This window comes from Saimiri boliviensis, chromosome 8, assembly GCF_048565385.1.
Source record: "Saimiri boliviensis isolate mSaiBol1 chromosome 8, mSaiBol1.pri, whole genome shotgun sequence".
NCBI classification, from domain to species: domain Eukaryota; kingdom Metazoa; phylum Chordata; class Mammalia; order Primates; family Cebidae; genus Saimiri; species Saimiri boliviensis.
This window is the reverse complement of record NC_133456.1, coordinates 107,829,047-107,851,348: the sequence shown is the minus strand read 5'-3', so window position 1 is coordinate 107,851,348 and position 22,302 is coordinate 107,829,047. Positions and strand designations below refer to the sequence as shown.

At 45.2% G+C, this 22,302-nt stretch overlaps 1 protein-coding gene across 13 annotated transcripts in view; it reads right to left on the bottom strand.

Moving 5' to 3' along the window:
• Nucleotides 1–22,302, bottom strand: part of FRMD4A (FERM domain containing 4A) — a 682,989-nt gene that overhangs the window by 98,805 nt on the left and 561,882 nt on the right. For all 13 annotated transcript variants that reach the window (XM_074405013.1, XM_074405018.1, XM_074405014.1 and 10 more), the window contains 3 exons: nt 10,216–10,299; nt 2,236–2,301; nt 1,925–1,982 (listed from right to left, as the gene is read on the bottom strand). In XM_074405013.1, coding sequence (XP_074261114.1) covers nt 1,925–1,982; nt 2,236–2,301; nt 10,216–10,299 — 208 coding nt within the window. The remainder of the gene's footprint in view (nt 1–1,924; nt 1,983–2,235; nt 2,302–10,215; nt 10,300–22,302) is intronic.

Genomic DNA, 22,302 nt, shown 5'->3' with positions numbered 1-22,302 from the left:
ATGTGAGATGTCACACCTAATAAAAGGACCCTCTGGGCAGAGAAACTGTCATTGAAGGTCAGAGCCAGAGGAGCCGTGGAAACTACGTCAAGTGACTCCTCTCATTTTAACAGCAAATCACAGCAAAGAGCTGGCCCAGCTTTACCCAGGACCTTCCCCAGCCCCGGGGAGCACGGGCCAGAAGGTGTCACTGAGGTCCTGCTCACCCAAGATGACAGCTGGGTCCAGGCAGGGTGTTAGGACTCATGCTGTTCGATAGGTAGCAAAATAGAAGCCAAAACAGTCTCAGGACTGAATTAGAAACACCAAGTCCCTGTTTATTCCTTTGTTTTTTTTTTTTGAGATAGTCTTGCTCTGTTACCCAGGCTGGAGTGCAGTGGCATGGTCTTGGCTCACTGCAACCTCTGCCTCCCAGGTTCAAGCAACTTGCCCACCTCAAGCCTCCCGAGCAGCCGGGATTACGGCATGTGCCACCACATTTGGCTAATTTTTGTATTTGTAGTAGAGATGGGGTTTTCACCATGTTGTCCAGGCTGGTCTCAAACTCCTGACCTCAACTGGTTCGCCTACCGTGGCCTCCCAAAGTGCTGGGATTACAAGCGTGAGCCGCTGCGCCTGGGCTCCTTGTTTATTCTTTTAACAGAGAACTCTTGTCACCTGAGTGTAAGTTGCAATTCTATATGCAAATAGGATGATTCTGAGTTAATTAGAGCTCCCAGAAGCTAGGATTTTATAGTGAGAACATCAAGCAGCTTTTCCCTAGATATGCCCTAATTGCCAAGTTTCTAAATAACTGAATACACCCCCCATCGTGAGTGTCTGGAAAACTCGAAACTGGCGTAATGGTTTCGGAATATTTGTGGGGTGTGAGTTATTTCAAGATGAGCAAAAAGATAAAAGGCAAAAGAGATACATTTTGAAATTCTTTTAAAGCTTCAGGGTGTATGATTTGTTTTAAAAAAAAACAAAACAAAAACTTGAAAGGTACTATAAAATCCTTGTCCTAACCCCCTGCCTCTGGGAAGTAGCTGTGCGCCCTGCGAGGGCTTCTGAGAACAGAACAAGAGGAAACCCAATGCCACTGTAACAGCGGATTGACCAGGTCATCACAGCATAAAACAGGGCATCCATGAGATCACAAGGCCACCAGACAGGGAGCTTGATACAGCTGGGCCAGGCTTCCTGGATTCGTGCTCTTTTCCAAGTAAGTAGCAGAACCATTGCTTATGCTTTGAGATCCTAATCGCCAAACACCCATACTCACTTGGCACTTCGAGAATCACAAGCCCTGCTCTGATCTTTACCAAACCGAAATAAAAAGCATGGTTTTGAAGTTTTCTTGGAAGACAGAAAGCATATATATCAGAGGTAGCCTTTCTGTTAAGTTCTAGGGCTGACAAAGAAATGGACCACAGGTTGAAGTAAGTTGAAAGACGGGATGAAGTTTCCTGTGTCTCAAGTTGTCTCCCCGACAGCATGCAATCTTCCTGACCAAGGTCCCCCGACCTCCATTTCCACCAGGAGTTATAAAGAAAAAAAAATAATGAGGGCTGGGCACGGTGCCTCACGACTATAATCCCAGCATTTTGAGAGGCTGAGGCAGGAGGATCACCTGAGGCCAGGAGTTCAAGATCAGCCTGGCCAACACAGCAAAACCTCAACTAAAAATATAAAAATTAGCTGGGTGTGGTGACAGGTGCCTGCAATCCCAGCTACTCAGGAGGCTCAGGTAGGAGAATCACTTGAACCTGGGAAGCAGAGGTTGCAGTGAGCTGAGATGGTGCCACGGAACTCCAGCCTGAGAGACAGAGTGAGATTCTATCTCAAAAAAAAAAAAAAAAAAGGAAAAGAAAAAAACAATGAGCAGTTTTGATTTGTTTGTTTAGGGAAGGTTTGGCAACATTCACCAAATGAGTTCACTCACCTTCACTGCATAATAGTGAACCCCGTAGGTTGGGAGAGATTCCACGATGCTCATGTAGCTGGAAAGACAACAGGAAGAAACACACACAGAATGCACACAAGGCTAGTTAGCAGATCTGGTATCATATACGTATTTGTGTATGTGTGTGTGATCAAGTTCTTGGAGTCATTATTTACTTGAAAACGAAATTGAAACACACCCCCGCCCCACCACTCCCAGATAGGTCTTTGGAGAGGATCTGAACAATCCTGACATATGATATATTAACACATACAAACGCTATCCCCATGCGAGCCGGAAGGGTCACTTACTTCACGATCGCTTGACCTCGTGTCTGACCATTCAGTTTCTTGTAGTGCTCAATGACTCTGTCTTCACTGCAATTAGAAGAAAAGAATGCTGTTAGCGGAGTCCCTAGGTCAACAGTCAAGCATCCTGCTGGCTAGGTATTTCTCAGCCCCATCTCATAAGAAGCTCCAAGGCACCAACAGCTCCTGGAAAAATGATTTGTCCTGGAGTGGCGTTTCCAAGCTCAGTCTGAGAGCGACCTATTTGGATGTAGATTGACTTAAAAAATGGTCAGTTTTCCCCTCAAAGGACTTGCATTCTCTTTATCTTGGATTTCTTTTTCTTTTCTTTTTTTTTTTTTTTTTGAGACGGAGTCTCACTCTGTCACCCAGGCTGGAGTTCAATCAATGGTGCGATCTTGGTTGACTGCAACCTCCACCTCCTGGGTTCAAGTGATTCTTGTGCCTCAGCCTCCCAAGTAGCTGAGACTACAGGTGCGTGCCACCACACCTGGTTAATTTTTGTATTTTCAGTAGAGACAGGGTTTCATCATGTTGGCCAGGCTGGTCTCAAACTCCTGACCTCAAGTGATCTGCCCACTTTGGCCTTCCAAAGTGCTGGGATTACAGGTGTGAGCCACCATGGCTGGCTTATCTTGGATTTCTAATCAAGAAATATAAGACTGGAACCCAAGCTGGGTGCAGTGGCTGATGACTGTAATTCCAGTGACTACGGAGGCTGAGGTGGGTGGATCGCTTGAGCCCAGGAGTTTGAGACCAGCCTGGGCAACACAGTGAGACCTTGTCTCTATCTAAAAATACAAAAATTAGCCAGGCATGGTGGAGTGTGCCTGTAGTCCCAGCCACTTGGGAGGCTGAGGTGGGAGGATCGCTTGAGCCCAGGAGGTCGAGGCTGCAGAGCTAGGATTGTGCCACTGCACTCCAGCCTGGGCGACAGAGTGAGACCCTGGCTCAAAATAAAAAACAAAAGAACAAAAAGACTGGCACCCAGGTTTTGGGATCAGCTCCTTGGAAGCAATGGTACCCTAAGAAGAGGAAGCAGACAGCGTGGACCAGGCATGGATACCCAGACTGAACTCCCTGGGGTCCTTCATATTCTCATCTCCCGAGTCCTGTTCACACAGGGCCTTATGGGGAGATGGCAGGCATTGACCTTAACCCACAGCCTACCTGCTCCGAATGAGAAGTCAGGGATGGAAGGCTTTCCAGGAGGATGGAATATTCTGGAATTTGGGCCTGGTTAATATAAACCATGGGGCAATGAAAGCCACACAGGAACGCTTTGGGGAACAACAGCAAACCAGCTACCAGACTTAGACACAAACTCCTTCCCCTTCCGAAAGCTGAGGTGGTTGTTTTTTTTTTTTTTTTTTTTTTTTGAGAAGCAATTTGGCTGGAGTGCAGTAACACGATCTCGGTTCACTGCAACCTCCTTCTCCCAGGTTCAAGCAATTCTTGTGCCTCGGCCTCCTGGGTAGTTGGGATTACAGGTGTGCATCATCACACCCAGTTAATTTTTGTATTTTTCGTAGAGACAGGGTTTCGCATGTTGGCCAGGCTGGTCTCAAACTCTGGGCCTCAGGTGATCTGCCCACCTCTGCCCCCGCAAAGTGCTGGGATTACAGGCGTGAGCCACCGCACCCAGCTGAAATCCTATTTCTACTATGGCAAGAGGTTAGCTGGCTCCTTGGAGGCAGTGTCAAGCCCAGCCCCTGAGACGTGACTCTGGTCATGGGGTAGGAGATACAGTTGCTCCCACTCCTGCCTTCGGAGGGGCAGAGCCAAGCTCGGGAATCCCAGGGAAGCAGGTGCAGGCAGAAGGCCTCACCCTACCTGCTGAGGTGTGGAGTCCAGACACCTCATCCTCCCTGGTTAGGCCCCAGAGGCTTGGAACCTCAGTTCTCACTCTTCTGTCTCACTCCTTGTCACCCTCCCTGTCCTCCATTGAAGCTCTGTATACCCTCAGGTTCTCATTAGAGGATCTTTATTATCTATTATTATTATTATTTTCAAGACAGGGTTTGCTCTGTCGCCCAGGCTGGAGTGCAGTGGCATGACCTTGACTCACTGCAACCTCCATCTCCCAGGTTCAAGCAATTCTCCTGCCTCAGCCTCCTGAGTAGCTGGGATTACAGGTGTGCACCACCAGGCCTGGCTAATTTTTGTATTTTTAGTAGAGATGGGGTTTCACTACATTGGCCAGGCTGGTCTTAAACTCCTGACCTCAAATGATCTGCCTGCCCCAGCCTTCGGAAGTGCTGGGATTACAGGTGTAAGCCACCACACCGGCCCTATTATCTATTATTGGTCACTACAGGATCTACCTAAAGCCTTCTTTTACCCACATTTTTCTATTTTCATTCTTAGCAAGGCCAGCTTTGGGGTAACAGGTTCTACATGTTCATCACCTAGCCCTTGGGGGTAATTTATTTCTCTTTCAATAACTACCTTAACCTCCAATTAGTATCTTTTAATTTTAATATTCGGGAACTTGATGTGCAGAGGACAGTCACAGGTCTTGAAAAAGAAGGGTCTTTATAAATACCCAGAAAGGGGCCCAGCTGGCTACAGGGGGCCTTGCTTCAGTTGGAGTCACTTCTATGGGGTCTGGACGTCCTCTATTCAGAAAGGGGCAGACCCAGCCATCTCTCTCCTGGGCTCCCACACGCCGAGGAAGTTCTATGTTAGGTGTGACAAAGTTGTCTCCTGATAGACGATCCCTAAAGAGCGTGTTCCCCCAGGGCAGAGCCAGCCTCCCTAAATCTGCAGCACTGTGTCAGGAGGTTCGGTGGTTCCAGTCCCTTCTATCCCACCTCCTCAATCGACAGCTGCCTCGGAGTGTTTCCTACCACGTGATCTGGGGTTTTGTGACGTTGCCTCCTAGGTCCAGGGTCAAGCAACTCAGTGTAGATAGGGGCCTTTTTCCTTTGCAGCTCTAGGGAGAGAGGGTCCCTGGGGTGAGGTGAGGAGGTGCAAGTCATCACAGCATTGTAGCCGCACACACGCAGAAAGCTCAGGAGAAACCCACGTGAAAGAAAGTCAAAATCACTGTCAGAAAGCCGCGCCGCTGTTTAACAAGGATGTGTTCTGACCACAGGATTCCGGGTGGCTGACAGCTGCAGAAATCTTTGCCACCCCCAGTTTGCCCTGGAACGCCTGCTCTCTGAGACCACAAAAGGGGGCTTCTCCATACTCAGCTTTTCCTGCTTGCTTTGCCACATGGTGGGCTCATCCTGGGCTAGCAACCTGACCGAGAACCTATTCTGCTCCCAGCTTGTCCCCACCTCTGCTCTGGAACTTCACAGAGGCCTGATGTGCTCTGAGCTTTGCAGACAATCTCCCCGTACCCTAGACTTGGAGCAGAGACTCAGGGGATAACTAGCAGAAATCCAGGACGCAGAGTCAGCACGGTCTGGAGGACGCAGCATTACGTGGAGGAAAAAGGCAAATGAGCAAAGCTGCCTGTGCCCGGGGCGCTGGCTGAGTTGTGTTGCTAAGTCAAATGACCTCTCTGAAGAGAAGTGGGTACTGCTTGGTAAAATGCATGGATGCTGGAAGGAGAAATAGGGGACAGTGACATGGTTCCCTGTCTCGGATCAGCTGCTAGCCTGCCGTGCTCAGTGGTTTCACAATATAAAAAGCTGTCCCTGGCCGGGCGCGGTGGCTCAAGCCTGTAATCCCAGCACTTTGGGAGGCCGAGGCGGGTGGATCACGAGGTAGAGAGATCGAGACCATCCTGGTCAACATGGTGAAACCCCGTCTCTACTAAAAATACAAAAAATTAGCTGGGCATGGTGGCACGTGCCTGTAATCCCAGCTACTCAGGAGGCTGAGGCAGGAGAATTGCCTGAACCCGGGAGGCGGAGGTTGCGGTGAGCCGAGATCGCGCCATTGCACTCCAGCCTGGGTAACAAGAGCGAAACTCCGTCTCAAAAAAAAAAAAAAAAAAAAAAAAAAAAAAGCTGTCCCTGCATAGCTTACTGAGGCGGTGGGGTGGTCAGGTGGCCCAGCATTTACATACTAGGCCTGCCCGGGGGGAATCCAGCTCAGGGTCCTGATCCCGCCTTGTTCTGTTCCCCTGGGCCCATCATTCTAACCTTCTGCCTCATTTGCCTCCTCAACAGGAAAATCGCATGGTGTGAAAAGTCCATGCTTGCCCGACGTGTGGGAAAAGGAGCAGAAAGGTTTCTTGCACCATGACTCGGCATTAGTATGCAACTTTCACTGCTTTCCAATAGCACGATGTGACTGTATATTTCCTCTCTGAAGTAGGCTGGTGTGTGTCATCCCATTTTGCAGAGGAGAAATTGGCGAAAGCCACCTGGATGGTCACTGCGGAGGCTTGGCGGGGATGCTGAGACCCACTGCCTTGTTCATCAGGCAGCAGCCTGCAGGTTGCCTATAAATGTGTGAACTCCAGCAGGGGCAGGAGGGTCCCCGAAGAATGGTGAGGACGCTTCCTTAGGTCAGGAATGATCAGGGGACTTTGAGACTCTGGGCAACTGTGGTGGGAGGGGGATAAAGGTCTCCCCAACGAGTGAGGGGTCCTGGTTAACTTTGCCGAGTGCTGATTCTGGGGCCCAGAGAGAATGACAGTGAACAAGCTCTGTGTACCTGCCCACTCTTCGTTCCATATCTGTATGAAGCATGGACAGCACTTACCCTCGCCTTGTGGCTTTGATTTTTAAAAATCTATATATAAGGGGTATGAAAATAGTTACGTATGTAGAAGGAATACATTCTAGTATTTGATAATACAGTAGGGAAATTATAGTTAACGATCATTGGTTGCATATGTCAAAGAAGATCTGTAATGTTTCCAATACAAGGAAATAAATGTTTGTGGTGACAGATATCCCAGTTATCCTGATTTGAACACCACGCATTATGTACAGATATCAGCATATCACATATACACCAAAACGTGTACAGCTATTATGCATCAATAAGAATCAAAAAATCCATATAAATAAGGTTGAACTATTAGAGCCAACACCAGCTAGCCAACTGTGATGAAATGTTGTGGTTGTGGTGGTTGTTTTCAGCAGGGTGTCATCAGGAGGGGTCCCTGTCATTGACGTTTATGCATCGGCTGGGCTGTGATGCGGACTGAAAGTCCCCTGTCCTGCCACCCTCTCAGGGCATTTAACACTGGCTTGGGCACTTATGGGTCTGAAGAGGGCTCAGGGAAAGTGCTGGCCTGGTCATGATGGTACCAGACGAGCTGGCAAGCCAGCTATAGGTGAAGATGTTCATACTGAGGAGAGACAGAGGGAGTGTAGGTGAAGGGAGGTGCTTCTGGGTTCGTAATCGTGTGAACACAGAACAGATAATGGAGATAGTGAAGGGAAAATCCAGAGACATGGGGAGAAGAGAAGAAACTCAAAACTCTTGAAATGTATGTAGCGGTGTTCTAAAGTATGGAAAGGAATGAATGAAGAGATGACTGAGGGACCCACAACAGGACAACTCTCAAAGGTGAGTACATTCCTCCCTGGTCCTCTCTAGTTAACTCTCACATCCCCGTGGCCTTGACCACTGGATTTTTGGAAGTGAACAGCCAGGAGGCTACAGAGGGATAAGGCCCAGCAGCATAGGGAATTAGGGAGGTGGGGAATAGGGTCCATGAATGAGGAAATGAGACCATCATTTTTTGGTGTTTGGACTGCAAGTCTCGACATTTGGAAGGTGATGCGTACAAAATCCCTGCAGGTTAAACAGATTTTGCTCTTTGGGGGCAGATTATAATTAGAGAAAGCCATTCTCTATCTACATCTATGTTTTCCAAAAGAGGAGTGGCAATAAAACAGATGAAAGAGGTGAAATGAGGGATGCCAGACACAGAAGGGAGCTCACAGCCTAGGGCCCAGCTCTCTTGTGATGTGGTCTCTCAGAGTGATGTGATTTATGAGCCAGAGTCGAATCCTGCTAATGAACCCTGCATCAAGCATGCCCCATCCCAGCCAAAGGAATCTCTGAAAGCCACCCGAATCAATGAACAACTAGTTTACTGTCTGGAAAGTGTCCAGACAAGATGAAATGCTCATAATCCTTTTATTTCAGAAACTGTCATCAAAAGCACTTACACAAGTCACGTATTGTAGCTGATTAGGATTGACCTGGTCTGTGCTTTTTGTTTTGCTTTTAAATAAAAGCAGTTGCAGCCATGCTTTTAAATAAAAGCATTACTGGCTCATGCTTGTAATCCCAGCACTCTGGGAGGCTGAGGTGGGCAGACCATGAGGTCAAGAGATCAAGACCAGCCCAACCAACACGGTGAAACCCTGTCTCTACTAAAAAAAGGTGCAAAAAATTAGCTGGATGTGGTGGCGTGCACCTGTAGTCCCAGCTGCTCGGGAGGCTGAGCTGGGAGAATCATTTTAACCAGGGAGGCAGAGGTTGTAGTCAGCCGAGTTTGAACTACCGCACTCCAGTCTGGGTGACAGAGTGAGACTCTGTCACAAAACAAAACAAAACAAAAAAGCAGTTGCAATGATTTCTGTTAGGGAACCAGAAGGAACGTCAGAGAAGCAGTTTCAGAGTTATCGAAGGGCAGTGGTCAGGGCTTAGGAGGCCAGCGAGATTGCAAAACCTTATCCAGGAATGCAAGCCTTGCCCAACTGTGGTCCAAACCACAATCTGGGAACCTTTCAAATGCCTGAATTATTCAGAATCAGTCATTTAGGGGTTGACAGATGAGCTTTGGCATAATGTTACATTGTGACTAAATCAAGAGAAACATCGAGGGAAAAAAAAAATCAATCTCTTCTGCAAAGAAAAAAACCCTGGTTCTCCCACGTCTCAGAACTTCACACATAGTGTCATCAAATGACAGGTGTTCCAAAATGAAACTCTAGCAGCAGTTTCATGATGAAAGGTTCTCAAAGGCAGTGAAGCTTCCAAAGTGAAAATTTAGAAGGTATTCTTTTTGAAAATAAAAGAAAAAAGAAACAGAAAAGGGGAGGTCTCATGTGCAATACTTCATTGAAGTAAATGCAGAAGATAGGCTGGGAGCCGTGACTCATGCCTGTAATCCCAGCACTCTGGGAGGCTGAGGTAGACAGATCACCTGAGGTCAGGAGTTCAAGACCAGCCCAACCAACATGGTGAAACCCCATCTCTACTAAAAGTACAAAAATTAGCTGGGTGTGGTGGTGTGTGCCTGTACTCCCAGCTACTCAGGAGGCTGAGGCAGGAGAATGGCTTGAACCCGGGAGGTGAAGGTTCCAGTGAGCTGAGATCCCACCACTGCACTCCAGCCTGGTTGACAGAGATCCATTTCAAAAAAATAAGAATAAATAAATAAAGGCAGAAAACGGTTTCGTGAAGACACATGGTACTTAATACAGCTGTGAGTCCAGGCTGGCATGTGGGAGCTGGTGGAGGGAGGGTATGTTCAGTTGTCCTGTGTTGAGAAATGCTGAGTGTATGATAAAATATATTGTTTGCTGAGAAGAACGATGTCAAGGAAAACCTAGCTGCCCACCCCTGCAAGTGGAAAACAACTTGGAGCATTCTGAAGTAGCAAGACAGTGTATGTATATCATACACTGGTTAAAACAATTCTTTAAGCACGGGATCTGTGACCCCGCCCCATGGCTCCCTCCTGGAGAATGCTCCCTAGCTTGTCCTTGATCAGTGGTGAGCGGGCACCAGCTGCCTGCCTAGTTTATCTTGGTTCTGTGAGAAACACAGAACACCTGCTTGTTAATAATCATCACCTGTTCGGAGAAAATAAACACGTAGGTCAGAGTCTGCCCGAGGCCCTCAGCCTGAAATACTGTCAGGCTCCTGAGGCTCACAGCTGGGAAGGCTGCTGGCCCCCAGATAGTCCCACTTTGCTGTTCTGTCTGGGTGTCTGCTTCCTAATTCCTTCAGTGCCGCCTGGGTGGGGGACTCTACAGCCGAGCTGGTCTGGGTAGTCCTGTGTCCCCTTACACCCCAGGAAGCGCTCCCTCCTGGGGAAGACTCCAGGGATCTTACCAGTAGGCCAGGGAAGGGTGCTCCTTCAGGGCTTGGGTGGGCAGGGCTGGCAGCTTCTTCAAGTCACTCCTCACGACTTCATTGCTGAAAGAGAGAATGCCCACAAATGCGCTCACCCGCTGAGAAAATAATCGCACTCTCTGATCCCACCTGGGCCGGCTGCCTTGTCTGAGAGACCCCACATCTGCTTCCCTTTTAATTAAAAGTAGTGGGAAGAAGGAGTGCTCTCTTTTTATTTATTTGCTTAATACAGATGTAAACGAAGGCAAAACATGGCAAGCCCAGCAACCCCTTGCAAGGAGCAGAAAGCTGGCAAAGCGTCCCCAGATGGCCGGGGTGTCTTCCCAAGCACTTCTTTCTCAGAGGGGCACAGAGTGAATGCTCCTGAGCATCCCTCAGCAGGAATTCGAGAAGAAGGATCCTCAGGGGTCCCCCAGGGCAGAATCCTAGGAGAAATTCTCCAGGACCCTGCTGTTAGGCTTACAGAACTCCAAGAATGGAAAACGAACTGCTGTCTCCTTAAGAGCATTTGCTCTGCTAATATACAAGGCTGGTTTTCATGGCTTATGTTGACCATGTGCTCGTAACTGTTTTCTGAAATACGACAAATAAATACTGATGGAGTTTCCTTTATCTGAAACACTTGGGAGCAAAAGTGTTTCGGATTCCAGATTTTTTCAGATTTTTGAATATTTGCATTTATATACTTACTGGTTGAGCATCACAAAACCTGAACATCTGAAATCTGAGGTGCTCCAATGAGCATTTCCTTTGAGCGTCATGTCGTCACTCAAAAAGTTCCAGAGTTTGGAGCATTTTGGATTTCAGATTTTCAGATGAGGGAGACTCAATTTGTAACTTTTGCTTTTGACAAGGCTCAGAAACTACTTAGAAAGTGTAAACTGCATCATCTGGAATAGGCTGAGCATCCCATATCCAAAAATCCCAGATCAGAAATATTCAAAAATCGGAAACTTTGTGAGTGCCGACATGACACTCAAAGGCAATACTTACTGGAGCACTTTGCATGGTGGATTTTCAGATTTGGGGATGCTCAACCAAACGGTATACAATGTAATGCCACTATTCCAAAATCTGAAGGAAATCCGAAACACTTCTGCTCCCAAGCATTTGGGATGAAGGAGACTCAACCTGTACCATTACGTGGTTTCATCCATCTGGTCCTGAAACTAGAAATTCTTTTCCCATAGACTCAGAGATGCTCCGGTCTGGAGGATGCTTTAAACCCCCCTCGTTTAGCCAGCCTTCTTCATGTGCCTGACTCCTCCCTAGACACTCAGCAGTTCCGCATCCTCTCTGGGCTGGACCACCTGTGGTGTCTGCACCACCCAGTATCTCCGGAGCGACCAGCAGCAGCCACTTTGGGATCGTTCTGATATTGAAAGAGCGTTTCCCTATCCTTGTCCATCCGAGAGCCTCAGCTGGGTTTGCAAAGGCACATGTAGGAGAGTTCTGCTTTCAATCTGCAGTTCTGACTTGGGCTACATTAGCAGCTTCAAGGTTGTTTATACTAATGAAGGCAAGTACTGGCCACCGAGACAGCTGGGCAGTGCCATCTAAAAAGCAATGAAACAGGAACTCAAGGTATAAATCCGAAGGAAGGAAGGAATCCCGCAGCCATAGAAGGGAATTCCTGAGGTGCTCGGATGGTGGATACTCCGGTACCCATGCTGCTAACCTGTGTCCCTGGCAAGAAACACAGCCCAGGGCAATGCAACCAGCGGTGTCACCATTGGATGCCCAGTACCACTGGGCAAAACCACACCAATACAATAACACGTTAGTTCCCTATGTGTGTTGATAAAGGAAACATGCAGGTTACATGACATAAGAGCACTCCTAGAAAAAGCATTTTTCTGGTGTTCTAAGAAAGAATGAGGCCAGGTGTGGTGGCTCACGCCTTTAATCCCAGCATTTGGGAGGCCAGGGTGGGAGGATCACTTCAGTCCAGGCTTTGGCAACATAGTGGGACCCTGTCTCTACAAAAAATATAAAAATGAGCCATGCATAGTGATGCATGCCTGTAGTCCTGGTTCCCAGGAGGATAGCTTGAGTCTGAGAGGCTGAATTTGCAGTAAGCTGTGATTGCACCACTGCACTCCAGCCTGGGTGACAGAGGGAGACCCTGTCAAGAACGAAAAAAAAAAAGAGAAAAAGAAAGGAAAAAAAAGGGAAAGGGAAAGAAAAAGGAAAGAAGAGAAAAAGAAAGAAGGAAAGAAAGGAGAGAGAGAAAGGGAAGGAGGGAGAGAAAAAAAGAGAAAAGGTAATGAAGGAAGAGAGAGAAAGAGAAGGAAAGAGAGAGAAAGAAAGAAAAAGGAAGAAGGAAGGCAAGAAGGAAGGAAGAAAAGAAAGGGAGAGAAAGAGTAAGAGAAGGAGAGAAGGAAGGCTAGAAAGAGAGAAAGAAAGGAAAAGGAAAGAAAAGGAAAAAAGGAAGGAAGGAAAACCATGCCACGACTAGTGGTGTTGGTGAATCCTGGCTTTAAATGACCAACCAGAGAGAAGCGCTCAGCGTGTAACTCTTCGAAGCAATCTATTCAAGTACTTGAACTGTTAGACTCTAAGCGAGGCAAGGACAGATCAACTGATAATCAATAAGCTGAAGGTGTTGATGAAGCCCCTGCTATGACATGGAAATAATTGTAGGGGATGCAAAAAATGATGAGATACGGTCTTTAACCAGCAGGTACCCATGATTTAGCTGGAAAGGCGAGAGGAGCACCTCCAAAGCTCACCGACCACAGGGTGATGTGTGATCATGTCAATCCAAACGACAGGAAGGCTCAGAGGAAATAACGGTCCCCTCGGGCTCTGGTGTAAGACCGGCTTTAGGGGAGGCTGTGCATGAAGAAAAGCATAAGAATATCACTTTTCTCCCGAGCGGAACACAGACAGACATGGGACCACGTGAACTGAAGAATCCATCAGGGTCAGTGGAATGTCAGGGGCAATACGCTGAAAAGGGCAGGACAGGCACAGAATTGTCAAACTTTAATGCCAGGCTCAGAGGGTTCAACCTCTCCTGGGTTTGATCCAGGAGGCAGATGGCAGGACAGCCCCTGGTGGCTTTCAAATGGGTCAACTCCTAGTGTTCAGGAAGATTCCATTCCAATCCCACGTATAATCGGTAATTTTTACTCTCATGCTATAAAGGCATAGTTTCAGCAAATTTTCAATTCACCGAACACATGAGGGTCCACTATGATGAATTTCCAGATCTTCTCTCCCTGCCTCACGCTAAGTTCCCTGAGAAAAGGGATTTGATTTATTGGTTCATCAGCATGCAGAGTGCTGGCTTCCATGTGAAAGGCACTGTTCTCAGATCAACTTATTGGATGAAACCATGAGAAAGGCAATTAGTGGCTCCCTGAAGGAGGTGAAACTTGAGTGTGGGTTTACTCACACCCATCACATCTAAAGTATATTTGGGGAAGGAAGGAACTCCAGGAGGAAGGGATCGTTTTACCCACGAAACCCTTGCTTGTTGGCAAACAAGTTTCCCGGGTGACAGCCACAGGTTTGATTTCCTCGCTGAAGCCTGTGGTGGGTTCTCTAGTTCTGCTCCAGGGCAAGGTTACACAAAAAAATATATAACAAGAAATCACCAAGGCGTGAAGCCCATCCAAATCCATTATATTCTGGAAGGGACCCATGACCCTTCGTCCTTCCCCGAGGACAAATCTGTAGAAATGTTGTTTGCTTTTCTGCTGTTTATAAACATCTGCAATAACTTAGAGGTGTCCAGTCCTGTCAATCCAGCCAAACTCAGTGGCCGAAAATCAGAAAGCTGCCCTAATGGGAAATGTGGTCACTCTACCCTCAGAGACTTGCAAGGCTGTGGCCTAACGAATGTTCTAGAAGTTCACAGCTTCCTTCCTCAATGTCTTCCACTTCAATGTATTCCCCAGAGTTCACGGCATGTGATGAATGCCAACTTGTAAAAAACTTTAAAACAGTTCATTATGGCTGCCTTCCATTTTTGGAAAAAGGCAAAAAAAAAAAAAAAAAAAAAAAAGGCCTGGATGTGGCTGGCTCACGCTTGTAATCCCAGTACTTTGGGAAGCAGGGGTGGGAGGATCGCTTGAGTCCAGGAGTTTGAGACCAGCCTGGGCAACACAGTGAGACTCCATCTCTACAAAAATTAAAATTAAAAAAATTAGCCAGGTATACAACAAATTGCTGTTGTAGTCCCAGCTATTCGGGAGGCTGAAGTGGGAGGATCGCTTGAGCCCAGGAGTTTGACCTCACAGTTTGCTGTAATCATGCTGGGCATATCATGCCCATAGCCTCCAGCCTGGGCAACAGAGGGAGACCCTGTCTCAAAAACAAAAAGAAAATAAAAGAAAAAGAAAAATGCAAAAACCTAATCTCGGAGAGCCAGTTGCTAAATTGAGAATAACATTTAAGTCTTCTTATTTTGAATACTAAGCAGCTTTTATTAAAAACTCTCAGGCAGTTATTCATGTTGCCAGCATAAAAATGGTAGGTCAGTGCTATATTGGTCTTTGATTTAGTGGGGATTTTTTTGAGCTGATGTGCCTGTCTTCTACAGCCTATACTCCTCATAAAACAAGGGAAGTTAGAATGATCTACTGGGGAAAAACAAAAATTTCTAGCAATATATCAAACAGAGAATTTGCCACAGTGAACAGCAACACATTGAAGCAAGATACCACAAAGTGAAGAAAGCAAAAATAAAACCTGAGAGAGAAGGACGAGCAAAAATCCACAACGTGTTTGCTTTTCTTTAAAAAACTTGGAAATAACTTTTTCAAGGAAGTCCCCTTGGGTCAGATGAGATGTATGTGATTTGTGAGAGAAACTTGTGGAAAATAGACTATGCTTAGTGTGAAAGAATTCTTCCTAAAACCAGTCGTTTCTTTTCTTTTCTTTTCTTTTTTGAGATGGAGTCTTGCTCTGTCACTAGGCTGGAATGCAGTGGTGCAATTTCGGCTCACTGCAACCTCTGCCTCCCGGTTCAAGTGATTCTCCTGCCTCATCCTCCCCAATAGCTGGGACTACAGGCGCATGCCACCAGGCCCAGCTAATTTTTTGTATGTTTAGTAGAGATGAGGTTTCACTATAGTGGCCAGGCTGGTCTCGAACTCCTGACCTCAGGTGATCTGTCTGCCTCGGCCTCCTAAAGTGCTGGGATTACAGGCGTGAGCCACTGCGCCAGGTCCAACCAGTCATTTCTATCTGCACTGGTATGAAAACAGCAGAGCACAAAACCCTGCATGTTATACTAACATAACAGAAAGGAACAGCCCGAAACTCAGAAACAGTAATATAATGCTAGCATCGGCCTAACTCCTCCATATTTTATGAGTAGATAATGAAGGTCAAGTTCTCCGGGGTGGGATATTTCGTAAGTAGAGTATTGCAGGTCCTTAAGCCATTATCACAATTCCAAAATTCAAGAAGCACTAAGAAACATTTTTGAGTTCATTTGGCTCAGAATCTTTCTGCACAAGGCAAGGATGGACCTTTCTATCTGCGCCCACTTGGTGGGCACATCCATGTTTTATGCAGGGGGTGCTAATGTCTTTAATTCCAGGTGCTGCCCCAGGCCCTGCCCAGGGTGTGGTGCAAGCCCTGTATTACCTGCCTAAAACCTGCCAGGCTCTGAATCCATAAACACCGAGAACCTAGATTTCTAGATATGCGTATGTGACTCTGTATTCCTTTCTGCAATCAAACAGTGGATTTTGAGAACCGAGACAGATTAATGAGGGAAGTTACAGATTTTTATTCTTTGCTGATCTTTGAGAAATCAGGCAGGAAACAATCTTCTTTCATTTCCCTTTCCTTCCTTCCTCCTCTTGTTGGTAAGCCAACGTGAAGTTGGAGTTACAACAAAGAAAACAGAGCCCCGGCCTATCTCTGCCCATCACGTGCTTTCTTCCCCACGTGTGCAGCAAAGGCTCCATGAAGCGATGGCTCCAGCAGCATTGCAGGGGTTGTCCACCACTGGTTTGGGCCCCATCTGTCTCAGAACCTTCTCCTGCCACAGTGTATGACTATTTGCAGACAAAGGGACCCACCTGGAGGCCCCAGGAGTTTTTCCCACCATGGGATTCTGAATTCTGCACATGTATCATAGATACATCACATGAATTTACCAAGTGGGGAGGCAACATTGCAAACATATTTATGAATTATGTGCCTTTCTAATTTTTTTTTCTTTTTTTGAGACAGGGTCTTGCTTTGTTGCCCAGGCTGGAGTACAGTTTTTTTTTTTTTCTTTCTTTTTTTTTTTGAGACGGAGTTTCGTTCTTGTTACCCAGGCTGGAGTGCAATGGCGCGATCTTGGCTCACCGCAACCTCCGCCTCCTGGGTTCAGGCAATTCTCCTGCCTCAGCCTCCTGTGTAGCTGGGATTACAGGCACGCCCCACCATGCCCAGCTAATTTTTTGCATTTTTAGTAGAGATGGGGTTTCACCATGTTGACCAGGACGGTCTCGATCTCTTGACCTCATGATCCGCCTCGGCCTCCCAAAGTGCTGGGATTACAGGCGTGAGCCACCGCGCCCGGCCCTGGAGTACAGTTTTGAGATCACGGCTCCCTGCAGACTCAGTCTCCCAGGCTCAAGCGGACCACCTGCCTTAACCTCCAAGCAGCTGGGACTACAGGTGCTTATCATTGTACCTGGCTGATTTTGAAATTTTTTGTAGAGACGAGGTCTCACTATGTTGCCTAGGCTGGTCTTGAACTCCTGGGCTCAAGCAATCCTACTGCCTAGGCTTTCCAAAGTGCTGGCATTATAGGCATGAGCCATTGTGCCTGGCAGGGCCTTTCTTTCTGATGCTAATTGTTAAGTTATATAAGTAAAGATTTCTTCCTTGATTAGTGAGTCTGGTTTTCTGGGGTGAAAGGAAAGTTTATGAATTTCTAATTTAGGTTAGATATAAACATGTAAAATTAAAAACAAGATTAAAAAATTCAGGCCGGGTGCAGTTGCTCATGTCTGTAATCCCAGCACTTTGGGAGGCTGAGGAGGGCAGTTCACAAGGTCAAGAGATCAAGACCATCCTGGTCAACTTGGTGAAACCCTGTCTCTACCAAAAATACAAAAAGTAGCTGGGCATGGTGGCACATGCCTGTAATCCCAGCTACTCAGGATGCTGAGGCAGACGAATTGCTTGAACTCAGGAAGCGGAGGTTACAGTGAGCGGAGATCGTGCCACTGCACTCCTGCCTGGTGACAGAGCAAGACTCTGTCTCAAAAAAAAAAAAAAAAAAAAAAAAAATTAGTTTCGTAAGTTTACAATTTCAGGCAAACAATTTTATTCAAAAACTCCAAGAAGAAATGATTAATTTTCTATATTTCTCAGTATCACCCTTTAGTTTGGAAGTCTCTACTCGGAAAAACTGATAGAGTGCCATAGTCATGAAACTTTTTGCTGTTCACAGGTATAACTCAAAATATCATATTTTAGTATGTTAAATAAAGCTTAACAAAAGAAGTAAGCTGTCATAATACAAGAACTTCCTCCTTACTTGGCTTCTAAGCAATTTGCATAGGATGTGAAGAATATCATCCTGCAAAAAAACACCAAAAGACAAAAAACAACAACAACAACAAAAAAAAAACCCTATCCCTAGCCAAATACTTTTTTATGCTTTGAAAATGTGAATTACATACTTGAAAGCTCGGTGAAATGGACTTTTGTGCACAAAACAAAGCTTTCTGTGACAATTTAACACTTTTACACTTAACCATTTAGCTTCAAATTTTTACAGATTCTGTTCCTTTCAAAAGCTCTTGCTAGTGTGAAAGATTCCAGCTGCTCTTCAATTATTCATGGCCCTTAAAGACATTTTTAAATCATGGGAAAATACCACACACAATTCTCGCGTGTGTGTGTGTGTGTGTGTGTGTGTGTGTGTGTATGTGTGTGAGCGTGTATACAATAGTATACAAATAGTATATAGGAATCATATTAATTTTTAATTCTTCTCACAAAAATTATTCTTTGGGCTGATTAGCGTGTTTCAAGTTTGACAGATAAACTTTTTTTTTTTTTCTAGGATGTTTCCAATAGAGAAATTTGCAAGTTTAAATAGATATTAAAGATACCGTTAAGTTAAATAAGTTATATTCCAACTCTTAACCATTTCAAACATAACTGAGTATTTTTTCACTAATTATCTAAAAGTCTCAGCAAATCTATTTCTCGTAGCAGCTGTTTTCTTTCAAGTGGCCAATTAAAAAATTGCAGGGAAATATGCCCCAAATGATCTAATAACGATCTGAAACTGAGCTTGCTTAGAGCTGCAGCAGTAAAACCACTTACGTAAGCGCAAGGAAATGATATTGGTATACTAGGAATTGTGATTTACAGACTGCTGCTTTAGATTAATCAAGTTCTCCATGTTGTAGCTGGCAAGAAAAGAACTTTGTCGTCTTTTTAAAGATTGCAATAGATGTAAATGTTTATATTACTTAAAAAAAAAGTCATTTAAAAGAAAGCTAGTTCTTCGTGTTCTTTTCCTGTTGATCATCTAAAGCTTTTTTTTTTTTTCCCTTTAGCCCATGACTATCTATAAGTCATCCTCCAGCCTGGCAAAAAAGACTTACAATCCTGGAATTTTCAGATACCAGTAAGTTGAGTTTATATTAATTCACAAATGGCTCTTTGTAAAGTCAGAACAGATTTCAAAGAGAGAAAGAAAAAAATCAAGAGGGTACTTTTTTTTTTTGGTCATAAATGTTTTTTTCTCTGCACACTAGTGAGCATACCATCCCATGATTTATAGAAGATAAAATACTAAAAGGTCTTCACATGTTTGCCTCGAACCGCTCTCCTGGGCACCTAATAACATCTGGTTTGTGGAAGTTAATGGGAATTTTTCAGCACAAATAAATACTCCAACTCCTCTCCTAAAATGGAGGTGAAAATCAATTTTCCCTGTGAATGAGGGACTGCTATTTGTTCCTATTGATTAGGTGATGCATTGTTTCATTTCTTTCTTTTTTTTTTTTTTGAGACGGAGTTTCGCTCTTGTTACCCAGGCTGGAGTGCAATGGTGCGATCTCGGCTCACCGCAACCTCCGCCTCCTGGGCTCAGGCAATTCTCCTGCCTCGGCCTCCTGAGTAGCTGGGATTACAGGCACGTGCCACCATGCCCAGCTAATTTTTTGTATCTTTAGTAGAGACGGGGTTTCACCTTGTTGACCGGGATGGTCTCGATCTCTCGACCTCGTGATCCACCCGCCTCAGCCTCCCAAAGTGCTGGGATTACAGGCTTGAGCCACCGCGCCCGGCTGCATTGTTTCATTTCTAAAAGCAAGCTGTTTTTCAGTTTTTTTTTTTTTTTTTTTTTTTTTTTTTTTTTTTTTTTTTTTTTTGAGGAGGAGTTTCGCTCTTGTTACCCAGGCTGGAGTGCAATGGCACGATCTCGGCTCACCGCAACCTCCACCTCCTGGGTTCAGGCAATTCTCCTGCCTCAGCCTCCTGAGTAGCTGGGATTACAGGCACGAGCCACCATGCCCAGCTAGTTTTTTGTATTTTTAGTAGAGACGGGGTTTCACTATGTTGACGAGGATGGTCTCGATCTCTTGACCTTGTGATCCACCCACCTCGGCCTCCCAAAGTGCTGGGATTACAGGCTTGAGCCACCGCGCCCGGCCTCAGTTTTTGTTTTAAAGAAACAGAATGAATTAACTTGCAGATTCACACCACAGGCATACACTAAGATTTCTTAGCCAGCATACGCTAAGCTCTGATAAGCTGATATTCTCTCACTTGGACAGGCATTTCATCTGGAACAGATGTCATATAAACTGACCCCCACGTATTCAATCACAACATGAGTTCTTTTCCTTTGGCGACTGTGTTTATTTGGAAGGGTGGGCCTGAGACACAGGGTGCCATCCATTGCCTCTTAAGCATGTGATGGACTCTGCTGAACAGAGTCCGCCAGGTAAGCAAACTGTGGCCCAAGAATCTTTACACGGAATTTCCCTACTGTCTGTCTTTTTTAGGTGGTGTTTGCTTTCTGGTCCTAATAAATCTCATGCTGGGAGGATCCTGTTTTAGTGATTAGCATCAGTATATCCAGTCCTCGGAAACAAAGATATTTCCAGATCCCAGAAGATGGTCCAGAGTAACACAGCTTTACTGATCTGGTTTCAATAAATCTTGTTAGCAAAAAATTCTATAGAACAGATGTTTTTTACTTGTGTCTGTTAATGTATGGACGGTTCTTTCAAAGACAGTGTGATTTTGGCATTTATGATTTGCATTGTTTAGCACAAAACATTTAAAAAATGTTTCAATATTGTAAAATGCCAAATATTATTTTTTATTTTATTTTTTGAGACTGGGTCTCACTCTGTTACCCAGGCTGGAGTGCAGTGAGGCAGTCTCGGCTGGCTCACTGCAGCCTCTGCCTTCTGGGATTATGCAATCCTCCTACCTCAGCCTCCCAAGTAGCTAGGAATACAGGAACACACCCCCATGCCTGCCTAATTGTTTTTGTATTTTTAGTGGAGGCGGAGTTTTGCCATGTGGTTCTGGCTGGCTTGAACTCCTGGGCTCAAGCAATCTATCCGCCTCAACCACCCAAAGTGCTGGGATTACAGGCCTGAGCCTCCATGCATTGTTATTTTAAGAAAATTTGTGGCACGTTTTTAGAAAGATCAGAAGGGCTGAGAGAGTTGAAGTGATTCTCAAAATCAGGGTGAGGAGATTGGCAAATAAGGTTTTTGGTTAAGGTCTTGTTAGAGACAGACCAAAAAGTCAAGTTTTTGTATGTAGTACCTCACTTAATACAGAGCTGCAATAAGACTTACGTTAAAGCCAAATTTAGAATATAACTAGAATATTCTACATTTAGAATATAACTAGAAAATGTGGAAGTCCTGTCAGTCGATTAAATGAGGTATTCTCTGCACTGACCTTTTTAAGGAAGAGAATATTAGTTTTTCTACCATAACCCGAGTTGAAAAAAGTTTTGAAATAGAAAACATCAGTGCTCCATTCTGAAAGTCCTGCAGTGTTTATGATGAATAAAGTACTTATGAATCATAGATAATGTCTGTTAGTTGACCAATGGTCAACAGCGATTATCGAGAGAGAATGTTTTGTTTTTAAACTGCATTAGCTCTTGTCCTTCAAATATTTGGTCCACAGCTGCCTTTGTTAACTGCTTAGAGGCTCCTGAATTGTTTTTAAACAGAAATGCCAACTCTACTGACTTCCTGATTGTCGATAGACATGAGGTTCTTTGTTTTACATGTATATACATCAGGAAATGAAATGAGATTACTACATGCTGTGCTAAGGAAAACAATAAAAGTGAAAAAATGTTATTTTTAGATAAGACTATTTCCTAAACCTTTAGAGGTATCATAAAAATTTGTCCACCATGTGGAAGACTATGAACACGTGTGGCCCGTATCTCTTCCTATGGCGGAAAACACTAATTATCTATCTATATTACAGTCACTTTCTCTCACTCGGCACGCTAAACCTGACATTTCAGTGTAAAGTCCACTACGACAAGGAAGTAAGCTGTTCTGTTAATGGGAAAGAAAAGAGCGTTATGTAAGAATAAGCCTTCAGGCATCTGCTGAGCAAAAAAGACAGCCCAAAAGAAGAAACGGAAGAGCCAGTGAGTTTCATAAGAAAAACTGGTTACAGTTCAGAGTTGACTTTATATAGTTCTCTTTCTATTAAGGTGTATCAGCACTTTTGACTTCTTTTTTTTTTTTTTTTTGAGAGTTTTGCTCTTGTTGCCCAGGCTGGAATGCAATGGTGTCATCTTGGCTCACTGCAACCTCCACCTCCCAGGTTCAAGTAACTGTCTTGCCTCAGCCTCCCGAGTAGCTGGGAATTCAGGCATCCGCCATCACGCCCAGCTAATTTTTGTATTTTCAGTAGAGATTGGGTTTTACCATGTTGGCCAATGTGGTCTCAAACTCCCGACCTCTGGTCATCCACCACCTTGGTCTCCCAAAGTACTAGGATTACAGGCCTGAGCCACCGTGCCCAGCCCTTGACTTCTCTTTTGTAAAAGTAATCCTCTTTTCTCTTGTACCTCAAGGAAACTGCTCCTATAAT